The 26,200-nt window shown below is 44.7% G+C and overlaps 1 protein-coding gene across 10 annotated transcripts in view; it reads right to left on the bottom strand.

Annotated features, from left to right (window-relative positions):
* The window catches only part of SLIT2 (slit guidance ligand 2), a 482,157-nt gene that overhangs the window by 104,686 nt on the left and 351,271 nt on the right, over window positions 1-26,200 (bottom strand). For all 10 annotated transcript variants that reach the window (XM_060246235.1, XM_060246233.1, XM_060246234.1 and 7 more), the window contains exons 7-9: window positions 22,493-22,564; window positions 16,005-16,168; window positions 10,775-10,913 (exon numbers count right to left, since the gene is read on the bottom strand). In XM_060246235.1, the coding sequence (XP_060102218.1) occupies window positions 10,775-10,913; window positions 16,005-16,168; window positions 22,493-22,564 (375 nt within the window). The remainder of the gene's footprint in view (window positions 1-10,774; window positions 10,914-16,004; window positions 16,169-22,492; window positions 22,565-26,200) is intronic.

Below are 26,200 nucleotides of genomic sequence, written 5' to 3' on the forward strand. Positions count from 1 at the left end.
ATTAGCACATTAGGCCACATCCTTGAATATTAGCACATTAGGCCACATCCTTGAATATTAGCACATCAGGCCACATCCTTGAATATTAGCACATTAGGCCACATCCTCGAATATTAGCACATTAGGCCACATCCTCGAATATTAGCATATTAGGCCACATCCTCGAATATTAGCATATTAGGCCACATCCTCGAATATTAGCACATTAGACCACATCCTCGAATATTAGCACATTAGGCCACATCCTCGAATATTAGCACATTAGGCCACATCCTCGAATATTAGCACATTAGGCCACATCCTCGAATATTAGCACATTAGGCCACATCCTCGAATATTTACATATTAGGCTACATCCTCTAATATTAGCATTTTAGGCCACCACATGGCTCGACTTGGCTCAGTAATTCCCAAGGGCCAGACCAAGTGATCTCAAGGACCTCGGACCGGATGTTCCCCACCCCGGTCTACACAGAGAGAAAGAAAGAGGGTGAGGGTACTCAAGTTGGAGGAAGCATCTGGCCATGTCTGCTTCTAAGATTTGCTCATAAAAAAAAAAAGAAATCATCATGTCTGAAAATTTGCAAGACATCCTTTGCAATTTGATATTCCCAGACAGCTGATGTCTATAGGATGGAGAAATTGTCTTGGTCAAAATAGTCTGATTTTTTTTTTCAAAAAGTGAACCATTGGGCTGTTTCTGTATGCATAGCTATGCACCCATGTACGGTCTTACACATATATGGACAGAGAGGAAGAAACACATCACATCCACAGTTGCAGAGAGGTTTACATGACAGAGGTTTACAAGATTGTGCATTGGATAGAGAAGGTAGAGAAAGAAGTATTTTTCTCCCTTTCTCACAATATGAGAACGTGTGGGCACTCAATGAAATTGCTGAGCAGTCGGGTTAGAACAGATAAAAGGAAGTACTTCTTCACCCAAAGGGTGATCAACACATGGAATTCATTGCCGCAGGGGGTGGTGGTGGCTACAAGCATAGTCAGCTTTCAAGAGGGGATTAGATAAACATATGGAGCAGAGGTCCATCAGTGGCTATTGAACATATGAACATATGAAGCTGCCTTATACTGAATCAGACCCTTGGTCCATCAAAGTCAGTATTGTCTTCTCAGACTGGCAGCGGCTCTCCAGGGTCTCAAGCTGAGGTTTTTCACACCTATTTGCCTGGACCCTTTTTTGGAGATGCCAGGGATTGAACCTGGGACCTTCTGCTTCCCAAGCAGATGCTCTATCACTGAGCCACCATCCCTCCCTATTAGCCACAGTGTATTGATGGAACTCTCTTTCTGGGGCAGTGATGCTCTGTATTCTTGGTGTTTGGGGGGCACAGTGGGAGGGCTTCTAGTAGTCCTGCCCCCATTGGTGGATCTCCTGATGGCACTTGGTTTTTTTTGGCCACTGTGTGACACAGAGTATTGGACTGGATGGGCCATTGACCTGATCCAATATGGCTTCTCGTATATTCTTATGTTCTTGTGTTCTTAGGGAAGAGTGCATATTTTCATTCTCTTTGGTTTTCTCTCTCACACTGGTATGCATGCAACATGCAAAACTGTGGAGGAGCTGTGTGGCTCAGTGGCACAGCATCTGCTTGGCATGTAGAAGACCCCAGCTTTAATGTGTCTCCTGTCCTGCTGGACTAAACTGGGTAACTCCACTCTGTGCTGAACTGATTCAATTGCAACAATTTTGAATTTAAGTGGACTCACACCCAAGATCATTTTCATAAGGAACAGTAAGCAAACCTCAGGGTGGCTTCCCTCCCACCCCCCACAAGCTGGGTACTCATTTTACCAACCTCAGGATGAGTGAACCCTGAGCCAGCTACCTGAACCCAGCTTCCGACGGGGATTGGACGGGGACTGGACTCAGGTAATGAGCAGAGATCTCAGACTGCAGTACTGAAGCTTTACCACTCTGGACCACGGGGCTCCTCACATTTAATTAATTGGGTTTAATTATGTGTGATGGATGCATCGTGGAAATCATCAAATTAAACAAGGGTCTCTTTTGGTTTTAATAGCCTCAGATACTACTAGGGAGTGGCGTTAATTATGAAACAGACATGTTGGGAGAATTAATTATGTAGCAATAGTTTGGAGTATGAGAAATTATTTTAATATAAACGTGCTGCATTGTTTAAAAAAGTTTATCAGCTCCCACTTCCGTTCTCAACCAAACCAAACAAGATCATTTACTATGACTCTGCCATTGTTCTGAACAGAAATGCCAGCTCAACTTGAAATCAAGACCGATTTCCCACTCACCTTACACTGCTCTCACGCTCCTCTTCTCTGCGGGGCTTCCGTCTGATTTCATGCTATCTGGCCCGGGGCTGCAACTAGCTTCGGCTTTTTCACATGGCAGAAACTGGTTTTTAGAGGATCTTGTTTGCTGCGCAAAAGAGGCAGAGCGAGTTGCAGCCCCGGGGCAGAGAGTGTGAAATTCCACGGAAGCCCCATGGAGAAGAGGAGAGCGAGAGCAGCATAAGGCTACGACTGCAGATTTATACCCCGCCCTTCTCTCTAAATCAGAGACTCAGAGTGGCTTACAATCTCCTTTATCTCCTTCCCACACAACAGACACCCTGTGAGGTGGGTGGGGCTGAGAGAGCTCTGACAGAAGTTTCAAGGACAACTCCTGCGAGAGCTATGGCTGAACCAAGGCCATTCCAGCAGCTGTGAGTGGAAGAGTGGGGAATCAAACCCGGTTCTTCCAGATAAGAGTCCGCGCACTTAACCACTGCACCAAACTGGCTCTTGGGGAATCGGTCTGTATCTCTACTGTCGATCTGAGGTGCCAGTTTCACCATGGCAGGTTATAAACTTGTCTCCAAGAAGTGCCTGAGTTTCCAGTGACAATCTGTTTCCGATTCACAGACTGCTCAGAAGACGGTAAGCTGTACTGAAAGAGGATCAAACGAAGCTAAAAGCACGTCGACTGACAGGAGTAAGTGGAAAGAAACAACAGGGGAAGGTCAGTGTGTATTTCTCGGAAGATTTCTGAACAGGTGGAAGAGGAGATGAGGAAAAAGGGGCTAGTGGTTGGCTTCATTTATCACCAGATCCTGTCAGGGACAAATGTTTAGCATCACAAATCCATGTGTTGTATTGTGATCAAGGTACAGGTTTTCCAAAATAAATGATTGGTTACAGCAGGATTTTCTAAACGAACTCACGCATGAAAACAAAATGGTGATATTCTATAAACCTATGAAGGGGGGGGGGAGTCCCTTTGATATGAATCTTTCTTTGCATCATGAACAAAATCCCCCATTTTTGTATGTTCAAGCTTTGTTGTTGCTTTATCTTCTTTATAGACTGAATTTCATGCCACACATACTTCCATCTATCATTCTACATAAAATCTAATTAGATGCAAAGAGTGTAATGAAATTTGCATTTTTTCCCCCCTGATAACATTACTTTAATTAAAAACTCTTGTTCTGTGTAGTGGCTCACGGTAAATACAAAATTTATCATGCTCAAGGTTTTTTTAAAAATGTCTTTTGGAAGTTAGGACTTGAGGAGAAAATCCTGCTGGTAAATGTTCACAAGTTACAAGCTACATTCTATCAGGAGCTCCTTTGCATATTAGGCCACACACCCCTGATGTAGCCAATCCTCTTGGAGCTTACAGTAGGCCCTGCACTAAGAGCCTTGTAAGCTCTTGGAGGATTGGCTGCATCAGGGGTGTGTGGCCTAATATGCAAAGGAGCTCCTGCTAGAATTTCACCCCTGGCTGGACCGCAAAACACCACAGCGCTCTTATATCCATGTTGTCACTATGCCTCACTTCTGCTTCAACATATTACTCTCTGAATATGAAAAGCTACATGGTGTACATATCTCAAAGCATTACCTTTGGCCTATCCTTCATGAGTCTCAGTTCACAGCCCTGAACCCACTCCCTTGGAATTGTCCAGTTGAACTCTTATGATACTTCCAAACAAACATTATAGGACTAGGTCAACAGTCAGTTCTAACAACAAATTGAGCAAAACAGTGGAAGCCAGTAGGACTCCATAAAGGCAGACAAACCAATACAGGGAAAGATGCTGGGTGCAAGCATAACATTAAGTTTGGCTTAAAATCACCGGGAGGGGCAGAGGTATGCATGCGCCCTCCCCTCACACGTGGCATAATTCTGAGGGACTAGCCAAAGGTTAAGAGTCCCATGGCGCAGAGTGGTAAAGCTGCAGTACTGCAGTCCTAAACTTTGCTCACAACCCGTTCACCTTTAAAGCCCTATATGGCCAGGGTCCCACATACCTTAGGGAACACCTTTCCCCCTATATGCCCCAGCGAGCGCTTCGGTCCGGAACCCAAAACCGGTTGATGGTCCCCAGCGTCAAAGAAGCTAGGCTTGCATCAACAAGAGCCAGGGCCTTTTCCATTGCTGCTCCTAGTTGGTGGAATGAGTTGCCGGAGGAGGCGAGGGCCCTGCGAGAGCTCACACAGTTCCGCAGGGCCTGCAAAACGGCACTCTTCCACCACGCTTTTTCATAACGACATCTACAGCGATGGATTGGGCCCAGTGGCTTGCCTGGGACCTCCAGAAGTTTAAAAATCGACCACCACTAATATCTCGTTGTCTGAATACATCGAATTAGCACCAGATGTTTTAAATGTTTTAACGTTTTTATATTTAATGTTGTTTGTATTTACAGTTGAACATATGAAGCTGCCTTATACTGAATCAGACCCTTGGTCCATCAAAGTCAGTATTGTCTTCTCAGATTGGCAGCGGCTCTCCAGGGTCTCAAGCTGAGGTTTTTCACACCTATTTGCCTGGACCCTTTTTTGGAGATGCCGGGGATTGAACCTGGGACCTTCTGCTTCCCAAGCAGATGCTCTACCATTGAGCCACCGTCCCTGTTAAATGATTGGGCATGCTGTTGCTGACCCTCGTGTTGTTAGCTGCCCTGAGCCTGCCTTGGCGGGGAGGGCGGGATATAAGTAAAATAAATAAATAAATAAATAAATCCCGGGAGATGCTGGGTTCAGGTAGCCTGCTCACGGTTGACTCAGCCTTCCATCCTTCCGAGGTCAGTAAAGTGAGTCCCCAGCTTGCTGGGGGGAAAGTGTAGAGGACTGGGGAAGGCAATGGCAAACCACCCTGTAAAAAGTCTGCCGCGAAAACATTGTGAAAGCAACGTCACTCCAGAGTCAAAAACGACTGGTGCTTGCACAGGGGACTACCTCTGTCCTCCCAGAGTCTGCACAATCAAATGCGCATTGTAATGTCCATGCTAGGAATTCAACCGTGGGCTTAATTCAGAGTGGGATCCTCATACATAGGGAGGGGAGAGGGTGCTTGAATCTTTCCCTGTTGATAGCATTTTCCCTGACCTAAAGCAGCCCCAGGGAGCAACTACTTGCCCCTTTGGGGAAACGTAAGGCCCATCAGCACCTTAAGGCCCTCAAGATGTTAATGGTATAAACTTCCAAGAGCCAAAGTTTCCTTCATTAGATACAAGCCGGAATGGACATCTCTTTTTCTACATAGCTAACGCCAGGAGCTTTTACTCTTGGAAAACTTATGCCCTTGAAATCTTGCCCTTTAATGCCCTTTAAAGGTGTTATTGGATGCTAATCTTGCTATTTTACTGCAGACCAATAATACTGGGTAACCCAACAGAGACTATGTAGCCCATCAGTGCACGTGGTTTTCCCAATGGCCAAATTTTGCTTTCCTGGGGCCACTGCAGGTCAGGAAAATAGCAGACAATACTTCATTTCCACATCCCACTTCATCGGTATTATACGATCCTACTGTGTGCTTACCCTACTTGCCACCTACCCAGGTTTCACCCCCATACTCCTTCTAGAGCCCGACTGTATTACTTCAAACAGGCTTTACTGCTAGTCTATGTATAAAGGCCTAGGGATTCCCAAAAGTATGTCAGTTTGTTCCACATCATGCTTTCCAGCTGTGAACAGGGAAATGATTTTTAATAATAATAATAAACTTTTATTTATACCCCGCCCTCCCCGCCTAGGCAGGCTCAGGGCGGCTAACAAGACATGGTAAGACCATGATACAGATAAACAATAAATAATATAATTAATAATTTAAACAATAAAACCAATAAAACAGTATGACATTAAAATACAATCGAATGGCGTATAAGATGGCTCGGTATTACTGATCTTATCAGAAGTTCTGTCTTAAAAAGCTAGCTGGAAGAGGGCAGTTTTGCAGTCCCTACGGAACTGGTTAAGATCCCGTAGGGCCCGCACCTCTTCCGGCAATTGATTCCACCATTGGGGGGCCTTTGTAGAGAACGCCTGTTCTCTGGTAGCTTTTAATTTAGTTTCTTTTGGCCCAGGGATTTCAAGAAGATTTTTTGAGCTTGATCGCAGTGCTCTCTGGGGAACATATGGAGAGAGGCGGTCCCTAAGGTAGGCAGGTCCTCGGCCATATAGGGCTTTAAAGGTAATGACCAGCACCTTGTAACGAACCCAGTAAACAATTGGCAGCCAGTGCAATTCTCGCAGCCCAGACTGCACATGTTCCCACCAAGGCAGTCCCAGTAGCAGCCTGGCTGCTGCATTTTGCACTAGCTGCAGTTTCCGGGTTCGGTACAGGGGCAGACCCATGTAGAGGGCATTACAGTAGTCCAACCTCGAGGTGACCATTGTGTGGATCACTGTTGCCAGGTCGGCGCGCTCCAGAAAGGGGGCCAGCTGCCTCGCCTGTCTAAGGTGAAAAAAGGCGGACTTGGCAGTAGCTGCTATCTGGGCCTCCATTGTCAAGGGAGGCTCCAGTAGAACTCCCAAGCTCTTAACTCTGCGCACTGCTACCAGTTGCGCCCCGTTAAAAAGTGGGAGGGAGACCCCATTCCCTAAACCGCCGCGACCCAGGTAAAGGACCTCTGTCTTCGCTGGATTCAATTTCAACCCACTCAGCTTAATCCAGTCTGCTAGCAAAGCAAGTTCTGCCTGCCCTTCCTCCCCAAGGGAGGGACCTCAGCCAATGGAGAAAACAGAGGCTTAGCTCTGTAGCTCCTGTGTGTGACTGAGCAAGCCTTGCAGGAATGCACAGGAACGCATTTTGGGCTGGCTTGGCATTAGGGGTGCGGCCTAATATGCAAATGTTTCCTCCTGGGCTTTTTCTACAAAAAAGCCCTGTGTGAAACAATAGTGATGTCGGGGGTGTGGCCCCATATGCCAATGAGTTCCTGCTGGGCTTTTTCTATTAAAACCCCCCTGTATGTGTGTATGTATGGATGCATGTTTGTGTGTGCATGCATCACAAACAAAGTACTACAATGGGTCACTTTTTTCTCCAGATGGTGGCAGACTACAGAGGATCAGCTGGATTCAAGATGGCTGCAACTGTTATGTTCCCCAATGCACTCAGTGTGCCCTTTACAACGGGGTGGATACAGACAAAACCGGCAGTTTCCACCAATCCCCCTTTGCCGGCTTTACACCCTCCCTCAGGGTCCTCTATCCCCAGAAGAAGCATTATGTGGAAATCAGTGAACTGCAGTGGGAACTGGGGGAGACAGAAAAGTTCCATTCTACAATGGAAAAATTTAGTCTGGATCCATCCCAATATCTTGTTTCTGCAGTATGTCCCCCCCCCCCTTTGCTATTTGGCTGCTGGGAGCAAATATGGTTTTGATTACATCAGACCGATGCGAAGCCAATATGACCAGAGTGGTGCGGTTTTCAGCCTACTGGGGATCATAGGCTTGTCCCAGCCATTGCTTTCTTTTTCAATCACTGTAAAAAGAGACCAAAACGTCCATGACATGTGCGAGGATTAGCAACGTGACGCATCGAGTCGACCGCTACAGGTGATGATTAGACATGGCAATAAAACTGATAGAGCATCTTAGCGTCTTTCTCGTCTGCTTTCAGTATAAATTGTAAAAACAGATGTCAAAAAACAAAGCGGATCTTAAGAGGGGAGAATCACAACTGCCCTGAGACAGATAAAAGCACGTTTTTTCCACCCGTACCCAGTACCTGTCAATCTCCTGACAGAGGTGGAGGGGGGTCGGGGCGGGGGTTTCTCATGTTCTGCATATGCTTTGGGAAACCTTCGGGCGATTTTATAAAAGCACGTTCCTCCACCTTAACAACGAGAAATTCCTGCTTATATCCTCACTGCGAAGCACATAAAAAGATGTTTTTCTGAGGTATTGTACCGAGCTGCTGTTCCAGACGACTGTTGGCTGCTTGTTAAACACATTTGACTGACTTCGCTCTGTGAGGAACTTGTAAACACATCCAACCTGCTTAGTTTTTAATATTCACAGAAATTGTTCCATCAAATGCTACCTCAAGGGACTGGCTGTTAATGACACAAATGACTCCAGATGGATTTTTATCAGTTGAAACGACAAACACTGTCATTACCCCATTAAAGAACAATAAACTGTCTTTAGTCAGAAGGAAACTTTGGTTTTAACAAGAGGGTCGTCTTCAGCCACTTAAAAACAACACTTCTTCCTTTGGGACATGGCTGTTATGATGAAAGAAATGTATAAGGCGAGGTATATCTCACACTTTCAATACAGTAATATTGAGGTGTCTTTCACAGGTAAGTTTTGTCTCATGACAGGGTTCTTCATTAATCCCAAATCAGTCCACACGACTATCATGAGGACAGTGGCACTGGGCTGAGTGGGGGTTCCCCCCCCACAAAAAATATTTTAAAATCTGCTCTTGCCAACTCATCACAGTAGACTATAAACGAATTGAATAATTAACTAAAGACACTGGTGAACCTACAACACACGTGTCTAGTACCAGGGCTTTTTTTTTGGGTAGCAGGAACTCCTTTGCATAATAGGCCACACCCTCCTGATGTAGCCAATCCTCCAAGAGCTTACAGGGCTCTTATTTCAGGGCCTCCTGTAAGCTCTTGGAGGATTGGCTTCATCAGAGGGGTGTAACCTAATATGCAAAGGAGTTCCTGCTACCAAAAAAAAAGCCCTACTAAACCCTACCCAATAAAATGAAAAGTACTTCTAGGGGAAACAACAACGAATCTTGTGGTACTTTTAAAACAAGCACATTAGTTGTGAATTAATGGCTGAGAACAGATGGGCAATCTGGGGTGGCTGGGAGGTGTCCCGAATCAGGACGGTTCAAAAAAAGCCATCCTGGTGCCTCCAGATGGTCCCCGGCGACGTGGCCCCATCCCATCCGTGAGGCGGCTGGGCACCTCCACACGGGAAGGTGCCCTAGAAGCCGGATTCCCTTTTTCCCCCCTTGCAGGGCAAGCGCTTGTGCACACAAGTGCACCAGCGCTCTGATTGGTTTCCTTTAAAAACCCCCCCCAAAACGGAAAAGTTTGGGGCTGCTTGGCAGCTCCAGACTGCCAAGTCGTCTGGCTTGCGCCCTTCCCCGTCCAGATGGCGGGGAGGTGACTAACGGTTGGCTCAAATATTTGCTGCCACCTTAGAAGTGGTAGCTGTTTGAGTCAGTCAAAGGAGCCTGGAGAACAGGATGAGGATGGGAGTTGGACGGCCGGCAGATATTTTTTTGGGTCGACTTCAGAGGCATCTCTGAGTCGACCCAAAGTGCCGGTCTGTAAGCAGCCAATGACTTCCAAAACGTCCTGTCATTAGAAGCCTTGCTCAGGTCTTGCAAACTGAAGGCCAGGGCTTCCTTGATTTGAGTCAATCTATCTCATGTTCGGTCTTCCTCCTTTTCTGCTGCCTTCCACTTTTCCTAGCATTGTTGTCTTTTCCCGTGGCTCTGGTTTTCTCATAATGCGGCCAAAGTATGATAGCTTCGGTTTCGTCATTTCAGCTTCCAGAGAGAGTTCAGTCAGAGAACATAGCAGGATAAGAAAAAAAGCTGCAGTCTTAAACCGTATTTAGCTGAAATTACAATATTCTGAAATGGATAGTTCTTTTGGAGACAGGACATTTCGGAGAACCAGAGGACACTGTGTTGCTTTCGTTAGCGAGGTCAGACAGATTTAGTGGCTTCCAGGGCTATATCTTGTGATATTATCCATAAACCTGCTGGGCACCTTATCAATTGCTTTACGACTAAGTGAATAAACGCAAGGATTTTCAGGCATCTTCTTTCATCATGAGAACGTTTGATGCAACCAAAGCTGGAGGAGAAACTAAGTTGAATTTCTTAAGCATAATGAAATCTAATTATGTGACACAAGTTTGTTTAAATTAAGAGTCTATCCTGAATGCTTTGGTGGACCATAAATTTAACGATAGCAAATGAGCATATTTTCCATTCTGAATCTGTCTCAAAGATGTGGGGCAACAGCTGTGTGTTGTCGTAAGAACAAAAAAGGTTACATGAATCATTTGCTGGTTAATTCACACCAAAGAGCATTGCCAAGATGCTGCAGCAAGCCTCACCCTTTGTAGAAGAAGACGACTACAGATTTATACGCCGCCCTTCTCTCTGAATCAAAGACTCAGAGCGCCTTACAATTTCCTTTATCTTCTTCCCCCACAACAGACACCCTCGGGGGTGGGTGGGGCTGAGAGGGCTCTCCCAGAAGCTGCCCTTGCAAGGACAGCTCTGTGAGAGCTAGGGCTGACCCAAGGCCATTCCAGCAGCTACAAGTGGAGGAGAGGGGACTCAAACCCAGTTCTCCCAGGTAAGAGTCTGCACCCTTAACCGCTACACCTAACCGGCTCTCCAGCTCTTGTACTGTACCAATTCTGATAGCAAACAAGCAAAACTATTTAAGGCAAAGACAAGATAAATGCAATTAGTAAATATAAGGGGGGGGGAGTAACCCCTTACATACATTTCCGTTATGGTTTCTGGTAGGTTGGTCGGGATCTCCGTCAGGCCTTTCCCACGGCAGTCGACAATGTTGTTACTACAGGTACATGCAGAAGGGCAGTGTAAGACGCTGCAGGAGGGAGCCATAAAAGACTGATGACCTGGAAACAGGAACAAATTGCTACTTCTAAAACTGCATAATGCAATTAATGAAAAAAGGCTAATACTATAAGGATTGCAAAGATCAGTGTTTGTTCTCTATTCCTTCCCCGCAACAAAAGACAACATTTCTAACATGCCTTTACAGACCATACCAAAGATGCTACTACAGGTTTTTTTGATTGAAACTGTACGATAGAAACTCAGGTCAAGGTGATCCATAGTCCATGCTTAATGACTTATGCATACGGGGTCACAACTGTTACTTCTTACTCTCATTTGTCTTTAACTATAGGCCTTCTCCTTGGCTTATAAGAAAACAAACAATGCGTAATTGCTAAAATGCAGCTTTTAATTTGCCAATATAAATTTAGATCCATGTTTAATAGTTTATAAATAGTTTGCTTGGCTGAAATATTGACATTCTTCAGTAATGCAACATAGCAAAGCAACTCACTCCCTTGGATAAGGCTAGATCAGTGTTTCCCAAAGTGGGCAATATTACCCCCTGAGGGGTGCTGGAACGATCCGGGGGACGGTAGTAGCCTTGGGTGCAATTGAGGGGCAATGAATAAAAATAAGGGGTGGTGAAAGCATAAAGGGAGAAGAGAAGAGGGTGGTAGGTGTCAAAACATCACGTTTCTGGGAAGTATCCAGATTTTCTAATTTAGAGAATAATTTTCTAATTTAGAGAATTTCCATTAACAAAAATAGAGGGTTCCTTTTTGTCTGCTACTTAGTGCAAATTCACCCAATTAGACTAGTAATGATTACCAGAACTCCTCCCACTTAAAATATAAGAAGGATGCAGTTTATTTACAAGACAGAATAAAAAAAAAGAGGTGTACAAACAAACACAAAAACAAAAAAACCTTACTAGCCTATCCTAGCCAATACTTGCTACAGCTAGCAGCTTCTCAAGGTTGCTTGCAGTTTCTCTCGCAGCAATAAAGTTCAAGTCAGGACAGTGGAAGCACTGAGGCAACTGCACAAACTTCTCTGAAGAGTTCCAACCTGCAGCTTTCTCCTCACACGGTTTTCTGCAGAGCGTCAAGCTTCTTACAGTCCTCTGGTTACCAGCTGGTTGCGTCTGTTGACTTCAGCCAACTGCAATGCCCCAGACACAAGAGTGTCTTCTGCAGGGCCAGCACGTGGGAGTAGGCAGGGTAGGTGACCACCTAGGGCACCACGCTGCCACAGCTGGGTGCCCCCTTACTCCCCCCTCCCATGTGGTACGATCTCGCCAGGCAGCAGGCAAGCCAAGAACCCCGGGCGCCTTCCTTCCATTTGAAACAATGAAGGATAGGGGCTCCTTCTTTGGGGCCTCATAGAAATGGACCCCCCGGTCTGTCTGTTCTGAAACTTGTTGTTTTGAGTAGTGGCATTGGATGCTATGCTGAACATTTAGTGCCTCTACCTCAAAAAACATGGATCAATTCTCCGTTATACCCTATTTTTATTTTAATTATTATCCTCTGTTATCTTAATTTTCTGTTTATATATCTTTTAAGTTGGAGACTGCAGGGCTGCCAGTTTGTTGGAACTGAATCTATTTGAAAGAGAATGAGCAGAGACGGGCCCTTCTCTGCGAAGGATGAGCAAGGCTGAGATGTAGGACTTAACTGGCCACAAAATTTTGCAAGCCAGAACTAACTGGTGAATTGCACTCAGACTGCCTGTTTTTCCTGTTTACTGCTACATGCAAATTTTATCTTCATTGGTTTTGTTGCATTGCTCTGTATGATGGAAGTGATGCATTGTGTACTATATTTCAACTGCTGTTACCTGCCCTGAGCCCACTTAAAGGGAGGGTAGGATAATAATTATAAAGAAATTTCAAAAATTCTGCGTATGCAAATATTACTATGGTTGACTTTATAAAATAATTTTAGAATTTCAAGCTTCAAAATGTCTTCTTTACAACATCTTTGTTTACCCTGTGTGCAAATATGTCACTGCATCTTTTAGCCCACTTCTTGAAGGTAAATTTCCAGGGGGGGCACTGAGTAATTTTTTTTCTGAAAAGGGGGCGTTGGGCCAAATAAGTTTGGGAACCGCTGGGCTAGATAGTTTGCTTGCTGCTTCCTTTATAGAATGCATTTACAGAAGGGAAAGGCTGTGGCTCAGTGGCTGATAATAATTAATAATAATAATAATACCTTTTATTTATATCCCGCCCTCCCCGCCGAAGCAGGCTCAGGGCAGCTAACAACAAAGTTCAAATATACATAATACACAACAGCATTTTAAACCATAATTAGTTAAAACTATTAACAATTCTAAAACAGTAAAATTAAATTGTGCTATTGTCTAAATGGCGATCTTAATTAGCAGTTCTAGTCTGCGAAGGCCATTCGAAACAAACTGGTCTTACAAGCCCTGCGGAATTGCTCAAGGTACCGCAGGGCTCGTGTTTCTTCTGGAAGTTGGTTCCATAGCTGTGGGGCCATAACAGAAAAAGCCCGGTTACAGGTACTTTGAAGTTTTACTTCTTTTGGCCCGGGGATAGTCAGCAGGTTCTTCCCTGCTGACCTCAGTGCTCTCTGGGGTTCATGTGGGGAGAGACGGTCCCTAAGGTAGGCAGGTCCTCGGCCGTATAGGTAGGCAGGTCCTCGGCCATATAGAGCATCTGCTCGGCAGACCGAAGGTTCCAGGTTCAATCCCCAGCATCTCCAGTTAAGAAAAAGATATTGGAATTATACCCTGCCCTATAATCTGAATTTCAAAGTCTCAGAGAGGCTTACAATCTCTTTTATCTTCTTCTTCCACAGCAGACACCCCATGAGGTGGGTGGTGCTGAGAGAACTCTCCCAGAAGCTGCCCTTTCAAGGACATCTCTGCGAGAGCTATGGCTGACCCAAGGCCATTCCAGCAGCTGCGAGTGGAGGTATGGGGAGTCAAATCCAGTTCTCCCAGATGAGACTCCACGCACTTAACCACTACACCAAACTGGTGTAGGTGAGAAGAAGAAGAATTGCAGATTTATACCCTGCCCTTCTCTCTGAATCAGAGACTCAGAGAGGCTTACAATCTCCTTTATCTCCTTCCCCCACAACAGGCACCCTGTGAGGTGGTTGGGGCTGAGAAAGCTTTCATTGAAGCTGCCCTTTTAAGAACAACTCCTACGAAGGCTATGGTTGACCCAAGGCCATTCCAGCAGGTGCAAGTGGAGGAGTGGGGAATCAAACCTGGTTCTCCCAGATAAGAGTCCACACCCTTAACCACTACACCAAACAGCGGCAAAAGTCCCCTGCCTGAAACCCTGGAGAGCTGCTGCCCGTCTGAGTAGACAATACTGACTTTGAGAGACCAATGGTGTGAGTCAGTATAAGGCAGCTTCATGCGTTCAGTGCATGAGACCAGTGGTAGTCCGATTTAAGAAATAATATCAAAGTCCTTCTAAAAAAAGCAGCAAAGGACTGTCTCTTCACAGATCCACCTTTCAGAAGATTTTATGGGACACAAGGGTTGCTAGTGTTCTATACACAAAGTTTGGACAAACACAACAAAGAAACATTTACTGAAAATTTCACTCACAATGCAAATAATTTTTTTACAAATAAAAAATAAACTTGCCTTCTTCCTCATCTAGTGGGTATGAATGCAGAAAAGGCAATATTAGTAACAAAGGTTAGCTGTAATTCTTATTTCATTAGAAACAAACAAAAATAGGCACAGGCATGATAAAAACGTAGTAAAGATATTCCATTTATCTGTTCCACTGGAACTCGTTTGAGTGAGAAAGTCATGAAATCACAGGAAATGCTAGAGCAAGATAGTAAACCTCATATAAAGGCTGACGGTCCAATACTCATTTCATATAAATTAGCTGAGGGCTGCATATCTTCCTATGGCTATACTTCTATTGTTTATAGGCCTCTCCGTTGAAAAATATGACAATGGCATTTGATAATGGACAATTAAGTGACCATAGACATTTGATAATTGACAACCAGGTTCAGTCCATGCACAAAGCAGGTAAAACTGTCTTATCCAAGGGATTCCCACAAGGCAATAGAGTTCCCTCTGCTGTCTACACCAAAGCAGGTAGAATAACTGGGGGAATATGGGAGGCCTGAATGTGCTTCCCAAATATGGACTTCCCTCTCAAGACAGTATCAACAACATACTCTGCAATATGTATTGCTTGTATCAGGTAGTGCGGATCACCTGTATGTGGGTCTGGGAGGTGCCTCCCGTTCTTCCAACACTGTAAAGACCAATGTGTGTTCTCTATTTCTTCCCCGCTTCTAAAGACAAAATTTCTAACGTGCCTTTACAGATCATACCAAAGATGCTACTACAGGTTTTTTTGACACACAGTATGATAGACACGCAGGTTTTTTTTTGACACACAGGTCAAGATGATCCCCATTTTGACTAGGGATGAGGACAAACAGAATGGCGAACCAAAATTCATCACGAACCGGGCCTTGTTCACGAACCTTAATTCATGCCACCACACGCCCACAAATCTGCCACGAAACTCCCAGGTGGTTTTGGGAGGTTCATGTCGGCGGACACAATGGCACAAGCAGAAGGTCTTGGAAGAGGCATAAAGGGAACCCTTTAAATGGCTTTTGCAAGTTGCACTGCATCACGAACCTCAAACTGGTTCGTTAAAAGGAAAGGTTCATGGAGATTCGTGGTCCGTGAAACATGAACCTTCATGAACCTCCATTCTCCCGGTTCGTGCCCATTCCTAGTTCCGGTCGCATCTGCCTAAGCATGGGAAGCCGAAGAAACAGGGCTTTCTTTAGCCCTACACGCTAGCCCTGTGAAGAAACTGAACCCACTTGTGCACGGAGTACTGCTGCACGAAGAATGTATCACTAGTAAGGTTGCCAACCTCCAGGTGGTGCCTGGATATCTATTGGAATTACAGCTGGTCACTCGATAACTGAGACCAGTGCCATGAAGAAAACAACTGATTTGGAAGGGGGATGTATGGCATTATACCCTGCTGAGGCCCCCCTCAAACCCCGCCCTTCCCAAGCTCCACCCCAAAATTTCCAGCTTTCCCAACCCTAGTCCCCACCAAGCTGCATTTAACTGAAGAAGGGCGTCACCCTAATTGTCCCTGATGCTCTTACCGCTGCAGATGAATTCCCGTTTTTGAACTTCTGCCACATTGTGACCCCTTAAATGCGATGGGCCCATGCACTGGGTATAGAGGCCAACCCGTGGTCTTTGTCGCAGCCAGTCAGATAGCCAAGCCAGATGGCAATCGCAGTAGAGGTTGTTGGAGTGAAGTCGGCTGAACGAGTAAAGGAAAAGTTAATATGTTTCAAGGAACATGAACTCTGAATGGCAGGCTGTTACAGATTATACCGAAGATGTTATGCATGCTTCCTTGTAACTCCCACTGAATAGTAAACCTGCATCGTAAGGAAGCTTGCACCATAGGGTCAGTATAGAAAGTTAATGTGAAGTAGCTCTTAAGGAAGAATAAATAATTTTAACAACTGATGCCAACAAAAAAACACTTTACAATCCGTCCAGATTAATGCAACAGAACACTATGTTTGCCAATGCAAATGTGAGTGCCAGTGCCTTTCCTCTCAATGAGAAAAAACAAAATATGCAGCTTGAATGAGAGAATATAAAACAAAAGGGGGTTGCATGGAGAGATCTACACACTGACAGGCAGATGGAAAAGTTAATAAAAGATCTGGTTTCTAATTGAAGATACAAAGTCTGTTGAGTCATTATTAATCTCTGTAGTAATTGCCTGCAGACATAACTTCCGGTAGCTCATATCCCATTTTTGCTGAACAAGACAAAATAATTCAATATAAAACATCTCCTTCTACATTTTTTTCTGCCTCTCTCTCTCTTCCCCCCCCCTCTCTCCCCCTCTCCCTCTCGGTTCATTACAACAGACACAGAATAGCTTTGGGCTCCAAGAATGAAATGCCCCAAATTAAAAACCAAATGAAAGCAGAGCGAAGGAACCAAAAGTCTGTTGTCTTTTTTGGCAGGGACTTATGCAAGATGCATGCCTCCTGGGCCAAGCTGCAAAAAGCACTTTCCCCATGATATGGTACCAGACAAATATACCTGCTAACTTTGGTGGAGGACTTTGGCTTTTCCAAGCTTTCTCAAACGAAAGGCTTTGACCTGGATAGCCCAGGATAGCCCAATCTCATCACATCTCAGAAGCTAAGCAAGGGAAGGGATGGTGGCTCAGTGGTAGAGCATCTGCTTGGGAAGCAGAAGGTCCCAGGTTCAATCCCCGGCATCTTCAATTAAAAAAGGGTCCAGGCAAATAGGTGTGGAAAACCTCAGCTTAAAGCCCTGGAGAGCCACTGCCAGTCTGAGTAGACAATACTGACTTTGATGGACCAAGGGTTTGATTCAGTGTAAGGCAGCTTCATATGTTCATATGGTCAGGGGAAGGATGGTGGCTCAGTGGTAGAGCATCTGCTTGTTAAGCAGAAGGTCCCAGTTTCAATCCCCAGCATCTCCAACGAAAAAGGGTCCAGGCAAATAGGTGTGAAAAACCTCAGCTTGAGACCCTAGAGAGCCGCTGCCAGTCTGAGAAGACAATACTGACTTTGATGGAGCGAAGGTCTGATTCAGTATAAGGCAGCTTCATATGTTCATCTGTTAAGCAGAGTCCTCCCTGGCTAGTATCTGGATGGAAGACCTCCAAGGAATACCAGGGTTGTGGCACGGAGGCAGGGAATGGCAAACCCACCGCTAAACGTCTCTTGTCTTGAAAACCCCACAGGGTTGCCATCGGGGAGCTGTGATTGGATGGGTATGACTTTCCGCCACCACCTGTCATGATCTGGGCTGTGCCTTAGAAGCCTGTGGGCCCAGGGAAAGCCTGAGTGGTAGTAGTGGGAAGGGCCTACAACTCCCAGAAACCTTGTAATGTTTGGGCGCCATTTTGAGCCAATCAGAGAAAGAGGAGAGCTTGAATAAAAGGCCTGGGAGGGGGAAGCCATGGTTCTTTTCCTAGGAAGCAGAGCTGAGGAAGGGCTACTGCAAGGAGGAGACCTCGCCCTGAGAGGAAAGGTGAGAGGGCCCAGGTCTGACTGAGACAGTCTAGGGACAGTAAGTCCAGTCGTGTTAGGGTATTGGTTTAGTTTCCCTTCACCCCTTTTACTTTTTAACGCAATCGTTTGTTTATATTGCACTGAACTGATCTGTTAGGAACATATATGCACATGTGAAGCTGCCTTATACGGAATCAGACCCTCGGTCCATCAAAGTCAGTATTATCTACTCAGACTGGCAATGGCTCTCCAGAATCTCAAGTTGAGGTTTTTCACACCTATTTGTCTGGACCCTTTTTAGTTGGAGATGCCGGGGATTGAACCTGGGACCTTCTGCTTACCACGCAGATGCTCTACCACTGAGCCACCGTCCCTCCCCTTTAGCAGCTCTCCAGGGTCTCAGGGGAAGGTTTTTCACGCCTATTTGCCTGGACCCTTTTTAGTTGCAGATGCCGGGGATTGAACCTGGGACCTTCTGCTTACCAAGCAGATGCTCTACCACTGAGCCACCGTCCCTCCCCCTGTTAAATAAACCTTTTCCCCCCGTTGTTCACTCTGCCCCATCCTCATGCCTATTATTCAGCCTAAGCTAAAGGAGGCCTGAAGGGCTTGGGACTCTGGGCCTTCTCAAGGGGACCTTTAACCCAGAGTGGTGGCAGCAATTGGTAACACCCCCGAGGCAGGAAATGGCAATCCCACTGCTGAATGTCTCTTGTCTTGAAAATCCCACAGGGGGTCGCCATCAGTCAGCTGTGACTGGATGACTTTCCACCACCACCAAACTAAAGAAATACAGGGCAACCTGAGATATAAATCAACATTTACTTTCAGAATCATTTGTGTTCAGGGATGGAATTCTAGCAGGAGCTCCTCTGCATATTAGGCCACACACCCTTGATGTAGCCAATCCTCCAAGAGCTTACAAGGCTCTTTTTTTGTAAGCTATTGGAGGACTGGCTACATCAGGAGTGTGTGGCCCAATATGCAAAGGAGCTCCTGCTAGAATTCCACCCCTGTTTGTGAAGTATTTTTCTTCTTTCTTGCAGCTATGGTAAGACAATTTTAAAAAAAAGCCTTTAGTTTAATTATTTTACCACTCCAAAATATATAACAAAAAAAATGTAACAAATATATGCAGAGTGTAAGGAAACTGACAAATTAACTATATTTTTTATAAGAAAGACATTATGGTGTACAGGATATTGATGCTCTGGTATAAATTGCTAGCTGGAATAGCTCTAGGCAAAGAGTCCAAGTGCACAGCGTATAGGGAAGGGATGTTCACAGGCTCATGTATGCATGCAACACCCATTGTGCAGAGGCTCTGTATGTGCAATATGTACTTCCTATTTTTGCTGTATATAAATGATGCCTCAAAGCCTATAGGTGCAATATCTGTGCAGAAGTGATCGCGAATACAAAAAGGCCAGGCAAAACTATTGGCTGGGACTAGTAGGCAAGAAATCTTCCCGTTAAGTGTACTGATCAACAGTACAGAGTTTATACGGATTGATGCGGTCCTAGAATTCTGGTCTTTGGCCTGCCATTTTATCAACTGAGTCTCTGAATTATCTCGACCACACCATTCTCTCGGTATCTGCACTGTGCTATCCAAGTCTATACCTGCTTAGTTTATCTGAACTTCAGAATTATCTTTCTTCCTCGGTGGGCTACACACATATTTTGTTATGTCTCTGTGGACTGTCACACAAGACTGAAGCATACTGGTAGCAGTTAACCTACCTAGCTTTGTTTTTCTGGCCTAACCTCTATCTTCACTGTGCATTCACATGTGTATGGTATATGTAAACATATAGCTAAAATGCCTCTTGGTTACGCATCATGCAGATATAGATACAAATTGCAGGTGAGGAACTTCATTACTTTGTAACAATTGCACAACTCCAGCATTAGAGGGGGGAAAACAAGCGGGGACTTGTAAGGAGGAATCTCACCCCGCCCCCCCTAAGGCCCACACAATGGTTCTCATCACCATGCTACTCCTCTTTCTCAGCTTCTTTCCCTCCAAAACTTTCTCTCCCTTTTGTTACATATTTATTTTTCCACACACATCTGGCTTTGCTCCCTTCATCTTCCTTCCTGTCCTTCCTGCCTGCTCACTTCTTCTTTCCTCTCATTTCACCTGAAGTTTCAAAATGAAACTACAGCAGCCATTTTGGATTGCCTATGCAACCAAAGCTAACATCAGTGAAATGTCTGCAGTTGCCTGGGAAATCCAAAATAGCTGCTGAAATTTCATGAGGTAATCTCTTGAGACTCTCTCATTTTAACACTTTTCAGTTTTATTCCCCACTCTGTTAAAAAATTTTCTACAAACCTGCCAATTCCCCCAAATTTATGGAAATGTCTCCCGCCTGTCCCTGACTACTTTATGTGCATATTTTTAATACCACTCTCTCGGGCCATGTTTAGAATTAGATATATAAATTCCCTGCCAAACCTCAGAGGATAGGCTGTTTTCAGTTTGATTTGGAGAAAACTTTTGTTATTAAAATTACCCCCTCAGGTTGGGATGCCAACCTCCAGGTGATGGCTGGAGATCATCACCTGGAGGCTGGCATCCCAACCTGAGGGGGTAATTTTAACAACTAAAGTTTTCTCCAACTGATCTTCAGATGAATAATTTTTGTTGGCTATTTTTCATAAAACAGAAGTTCTTTAAAGAACTTTGACTAGACCTTGTTTAAATGTTTTTTTTTCTTAATAGCTGTAAGCGCATTTCATATATAGATGGAACTCTTTAAAATTTGGCTCTTGAAGCAAATGGTATCTCAATGTTAATTATGGTACTACCAGAAAATGCTGGCTTCTTATATTAGAAAGAACCTAGAAACACCATTTTAATTTAATTAGGCCTGCCAGCATTACAGCAGTAACAGCTTAAAGATTTCACATCTATCATACCTGACAACCACTTAGAGATTGTACTGAGGTCTCAAATGTTATATGACCTATTCAGTTCCTCAAAATATTTTCTCCACTTTTGTTGTTCACCAGCACTTATTTTCGATAAAGGTGTTAAGACTGTGCCAAATGTTGACCTATTGCAGGTCAATGTGTACTATTCAAAAACAGGCAAAAAAAAAAAGCTAAAAGGATGTTTCCCCTCTGGATATTCTATTGGCTGGAAGTCTTGAATAGACTGAAGTGAATGGTGTTATTTTGTCACAAACGCCTTCTCCTGAAAACCTCTCATGGGGTCCTGTCTGTCTAGAGAATATTTTTATCTCATCTTCTCTCCAAAGCGTTCAAGATGTCGTTTACGGCTCTTCTTCCTGATTTTACCTCACAACAGTCTTGCAGAGAAAGCCCTCGGTCTTACATCTAGCATCAGATGGCAGGGTAACAAATGCAGGGCCTCCAAAGATGACTGGAGTGGGTAGGTTTATATGGGAGGAGGAGGTCCTTAATATATGTTGGTTTGAGGCTATACAATGTTTTAAAGCAACTTGAACTGAGGTTGGAAGCAAACTGGAAGCCAGTGCAGATGGAACAAGACTGGAGCGATGGTCCTTACAACCCCTCCAGTCAACACATTGACCACAAGCTGTTGAAAGTCACCCCTGCCTTCACTGCTAATTGTTTCTCCAACACGAGGTCTGAGAGCAGGAGCACCACCAAGATATGAATCTTCACCTTTTGGGAAATTGCAGCCCCAACCAGAACAGGGGATAACCCATTTCAAACCTTCCCACCACCAGTAGTGCCTCTGTTTTGTCAGCATGAATTTTCACCTTGTTACCCATATCTATTCCAAAACTGCCTCCAGGCACCTATTCACAGTTTCAGAGCCCATCTGAGATCATCTGGTAGCAGGAAGTAGAGCTGACAGCCATCGGCACATTGGTGTCAGTTCAGCCCAAATCTCCAGATGACCTTTCCTAGTGGCTTACATAGGTGCTGAAAAGCATGGGGGACAAGAGGGATTCTGGGGGAATTCCACAGGCCAGAGTCCACGGGGCAGAACAGCAGCCCCCCCAGCAATTATACTGCACAAGCTGAAAGGTATCCCACACAACCGGACAAATTGCCACCCTTGGACATCAGATCATGTTGGTGCAAATGTAGAGTCCAGCTTAGAATGGATGTGAGAGATTTCATCAACATAGTGCTTAGCAAAATGATTGCAGCAGCCCTCCAAAGATTATTGCATTCTTCTGAAGGGAAACCATTGCGAAATTGCCCTTCCAGTTACCTAAATCCCTTTCCATTTCCCTTTGTGTACATCATCTCACCTTCAGGAGGTACCTGTACCACAAAAAAGGAGGAAAGGTTTGTTATCTAAGAAATTAAAGGCTTCAGGCCACTAAATCCCACCTTGTGAGAGTACCGAGTATTACCAAATGGTCAAATCTGCCAAATATGTTTCCCCAAATTTAAGATAGAGAAAGCTCATTCTTTTATTTACAGGTCACATTAATACTAATACCACTACTAGTAATAATAATGCCGTAACATGATTACATAATTTGCAAGTATGGGTCATTGGCTTCTTTATCATCTCATATGAGCAGATTTTTCGAAGTCAGAAGAAAAAGCAACCTACAACTACTTACAAGGTTCTGAGTTTAGGCATATGGTTGAAACTTGCCACTGAGAGTCTTGTGATGTTGTTATTGTTGAGAGTGCTGTAAAACATTAAAGAGAGAGGCATAAACGGTTCAAATTACACACCAGTTCTATCAGAATCCAAACACGCAACATTCTCTGAAGAATACCAAATTCAATTACTGTAGGGTACCAGTATTAAAGCTAAAGTTAGTCCCCTGTGCAAGCACCAGTCGTTTTCGACTCTGGGGTGAGGTTGCTTTCACAATGTTTTCACGGCAGACTTTTTACGGGGTGGTTTGCCATTGCCTTCCCCAGTCATCTACACTTTCCCCCCATAGGAGCCCCGTGGCGCAGAGTGGAAAAGCTGTAGTACTGCATTCTGAACTCTCTGCTCACGACCTGAGTTTGAGTTGGTTTCAGGTAGCTGGCTCAGGTTGACTCAGCCTTCCATCCTTCCGTGGTCAGTAAAATGAGTACCCAGCTTGCTGGGGGGGAAAGTGTAGATGACTAAAGAAAGCAATGGCAAACCACCCCGTAAAAAGTCTGCCGTGAAAATGTTGTGAAAGCAACGTCACCCCAGAGTCGAAAACAACTGGTGCTTTCACAGAGGACTACCTTTACCTTTTTACCAGTATTAATCAAAGCGACAAATAACAAGGCACTGCAATAAAAGAAGAATATGGCACTGTACTTTGGAAAGTAAATGTAAAGGCACTGCTAAAGAGAGACCTGGACTAATTAGATTAACATTTAACCTTAAACAGACAAGTGAAAATGCCATTGTGTTCGGAATCAAGGTTGTGAGCTAATACTTAATGATGAAATAATTTTGAGGCTGCTAGATACAAAAGAGGAAAAATCAATCTAAGGAGTTAAGTTTAACTGAGAAAATAAGGGCAAGTTACATACCTATGTACTAATTACATGAATACCCTTCAGGAAGCTTTTTTAAAAATAAATAAATAAATAAATTCAGCACTCCTCCAAACATTTTTATTGAAGAGGCATCTCCCACACATCACCTTTCAATGGACCACTCTCACCAGCACCGTTCATGGAGAAATTCTCCAAACATTAGCAAGAGCACATTTATCCCCTATGTAAAGTGCTATTTACATTACTGTGAGGCAAAGAATTCAGCATTGTCACTTTGTAGGCACGTACTTTCTGGCATGGCTAGCACAAGGGAGAGAACACCAAGACAATATTTTGGGGGCCATTGCAAACAAATCTCCTCTTCTCCTCTCTTCTTTGAAAATGTCATAGGAGAGCGCTTCAATGGAATTATCGGAATGTGATCCGCAGAGACAGGATTTCTGTCCTACCTGCTTAACAGAAAGATCTTCCCATTTAGCTTTTGCAGGAAATATCACTTCAAGGTTGCTGGGTGTTATTTGTACTGAATATCCGGCCTGGCTAAATGTTCCTACAGAACTTGACAGACTGGCATACTATTTTGTGAAGCACATAGCAATACCTTGGTAATGATACAACTTTTGCTAATGGAACATACCTACTTATCGAGGCGAATACTTGCAGTCTTTGTCTATTTGCCTACTGAATTTCTCCATCTAAGAGATGACACATATTGGGATCAAGAAAATGACCCTGAGAGACCACTTGTGATTGGGGGACAAACTTCTGCTGAGCAGGTTCGCTTCAGCTTGGTGTGTCATGGCATGGTGTATCATGGCATATTAATTCACTCAGATCATGGCATGGTGCTCTGTTGCCCACGCCGATACCGCCATAGCTTCTTGGCAGAGGTATCTGGAACCTGATCCCCCCCTTGCTTGCTCAAATACAACATGGTTGTAGTATTGCCCATCCGTAGTAAGACAGAACAGCCCTGAAGAATATATGAAAAACAGCTTAAGATGCTGCCTGCAGTTCCACCATGTTAATATGCAGAATCCTCTCCTGTGGCAACCACAAACCCTGGACTGATGGCCCCTCACAGAGAGCATCACAATCTGTACGTGAGGTGTCTGTGGTAAGAGTGACATTGAGCTGCAGCACCTCAAATGGGTTACCCCAACGTTGTTGTTTTTTTTTGTTGACGATCACCACTGAAGGGATCTAATAACAGAAAACCTCTGTGATTGCTGATGGAGTCCTGTTCTGAACTGGGACAAAAACCACACATGAAGAAGAACCTTGTTAAAAGCATAACTGATGTAGTGGCAGCCATTAAACCTAGCGAATTTTGTATCATACCAACCATCTGAAAAACAGTTACCAGTAAAGAAGATATTGGATTTATATCCCGCCCTCCACTCCGAAGAGTCTCAGAGCGGCTCACCATCTCCTTTACCTTCCCCCCTCCACAACAGACACCCTGTGAGGTGGGTGGGGCTGGAGAGGCCTCTCACAGCAGCTGCCCTTTCAAGGACAACCTCTGCCAGAGCTATGGCTGACCTAAGGCCGTTCCAGCAGGTGCAAGTGGAGGAGTGGGGAATCAAACCCGGTTCTCCCAGATAAGAGTCCGCACACTTAACCACTACACCAAACTGGCTCTCCCTAACCATACCCTTATGTCCTTAATCTGCTCTGGGGCAGGAAATCTTTGGCCAAGCCATAATCCAGTACAGCCCTGATGAAATGGACATTCTGGGAATGGATAACCCTACATTCTTCCTAGTTGAGAACTAGGTCCAGCCTCTTGCAAATTTGAAGAGCGAGCAGGTAAGATAACAATTCCTCCTTAGATGGGGCTATCAGAAGCCAACCACCTAAGTATGGAAACACATTATAACTCTAGAGTTGAAAGCAGGCCACAACTGGGTCCCTGCACTTTGTAAAGACCTCGGGGGCCATCGTCAAGCTAAAGGGTATGACAATGTACTGGTACACCTCGCTCCTAAAGTGGAAACATAGGTACCTACAATGCTGAGGGACAGCAGAAATGTGAAAATAGGCATATTTTAAATTGAATACCTCAAACCATAAATTGTGCTTTAATATCTGTAAAACTGCGACCAAGGAAACAATTTGAAATGTAGAAACAGGCCAATGCCAGTTCAAACAATGCAGGTCAAGAACTAGTCTGCTTCCACTACCTATCCTAGTGACCAAGAAAAACCGTGAATAGAAATTGCACGGATAATCGACTTCTTGAACTCTCTCATTAGCTCCCTTATCCAAGAGGGACTGAAGCTGGACGGCAAATCCAGTAGAGGGAGCCCCTACGGTTCAGTGACAAGGTAGAGCGGCCACAAACACCAACTTAGAGTGCCAGTTTGGTGTAGTGGTTAAGTGTGTGGACTCTTATCTGGCAGAACCGAGTTTGATTCCCCACTCCTCCACTTGCAGCTGCTGGAATGGCCTTGGGTCAGCCCACAGCTCTGGCAGAGGTTGTCCTTGAAAGGATGGCTGCTGTGAGAGCCCTCTCAGTCCCACCCACCTCACAGGGTGTCTTTTGTGGGGGAGGAAGATAAAGGAGATTTTGAGCCGCTCTGAGATTCAGGGTGGAGGGCAGAATATAAATCCAATGTCATCGTCTTCTTCTTCTTATAGTCCTGATGGACATTAGAGAGGATCCAGCTATCATAAGTAACGGAGCTCTATTCAGCACTGAGGAGTCACATTCGGTCAGTTAATACAATGGGCACAGAGGAAATGCCTAGTCAGAAAGGGGGGTTCTGCTGAGGCAGTTGGGAATTCTTCAGAGACAGATGCCCAGATCTGGAATTTGAGGCACTTTATTTGAGATA

The sequence above is a fragment of the Heteronotia binoei genome, chromosome 9, assembly GCF_032191835.1.
Source record: "Heteronotia binoei isolate CCM8104 ecotype False Entrance Well chromosome 9, APGP_CSIRO_Hbin_v1, whole genome shotgun sequence".
Classification (NCBI taxonomy): domain Eukaryota; kingdom Metazoa; phylum Chordata; class Lepidosauria; order Squamata; family Gekkonidae; genus Heteronotia; species Heteronotia binoei.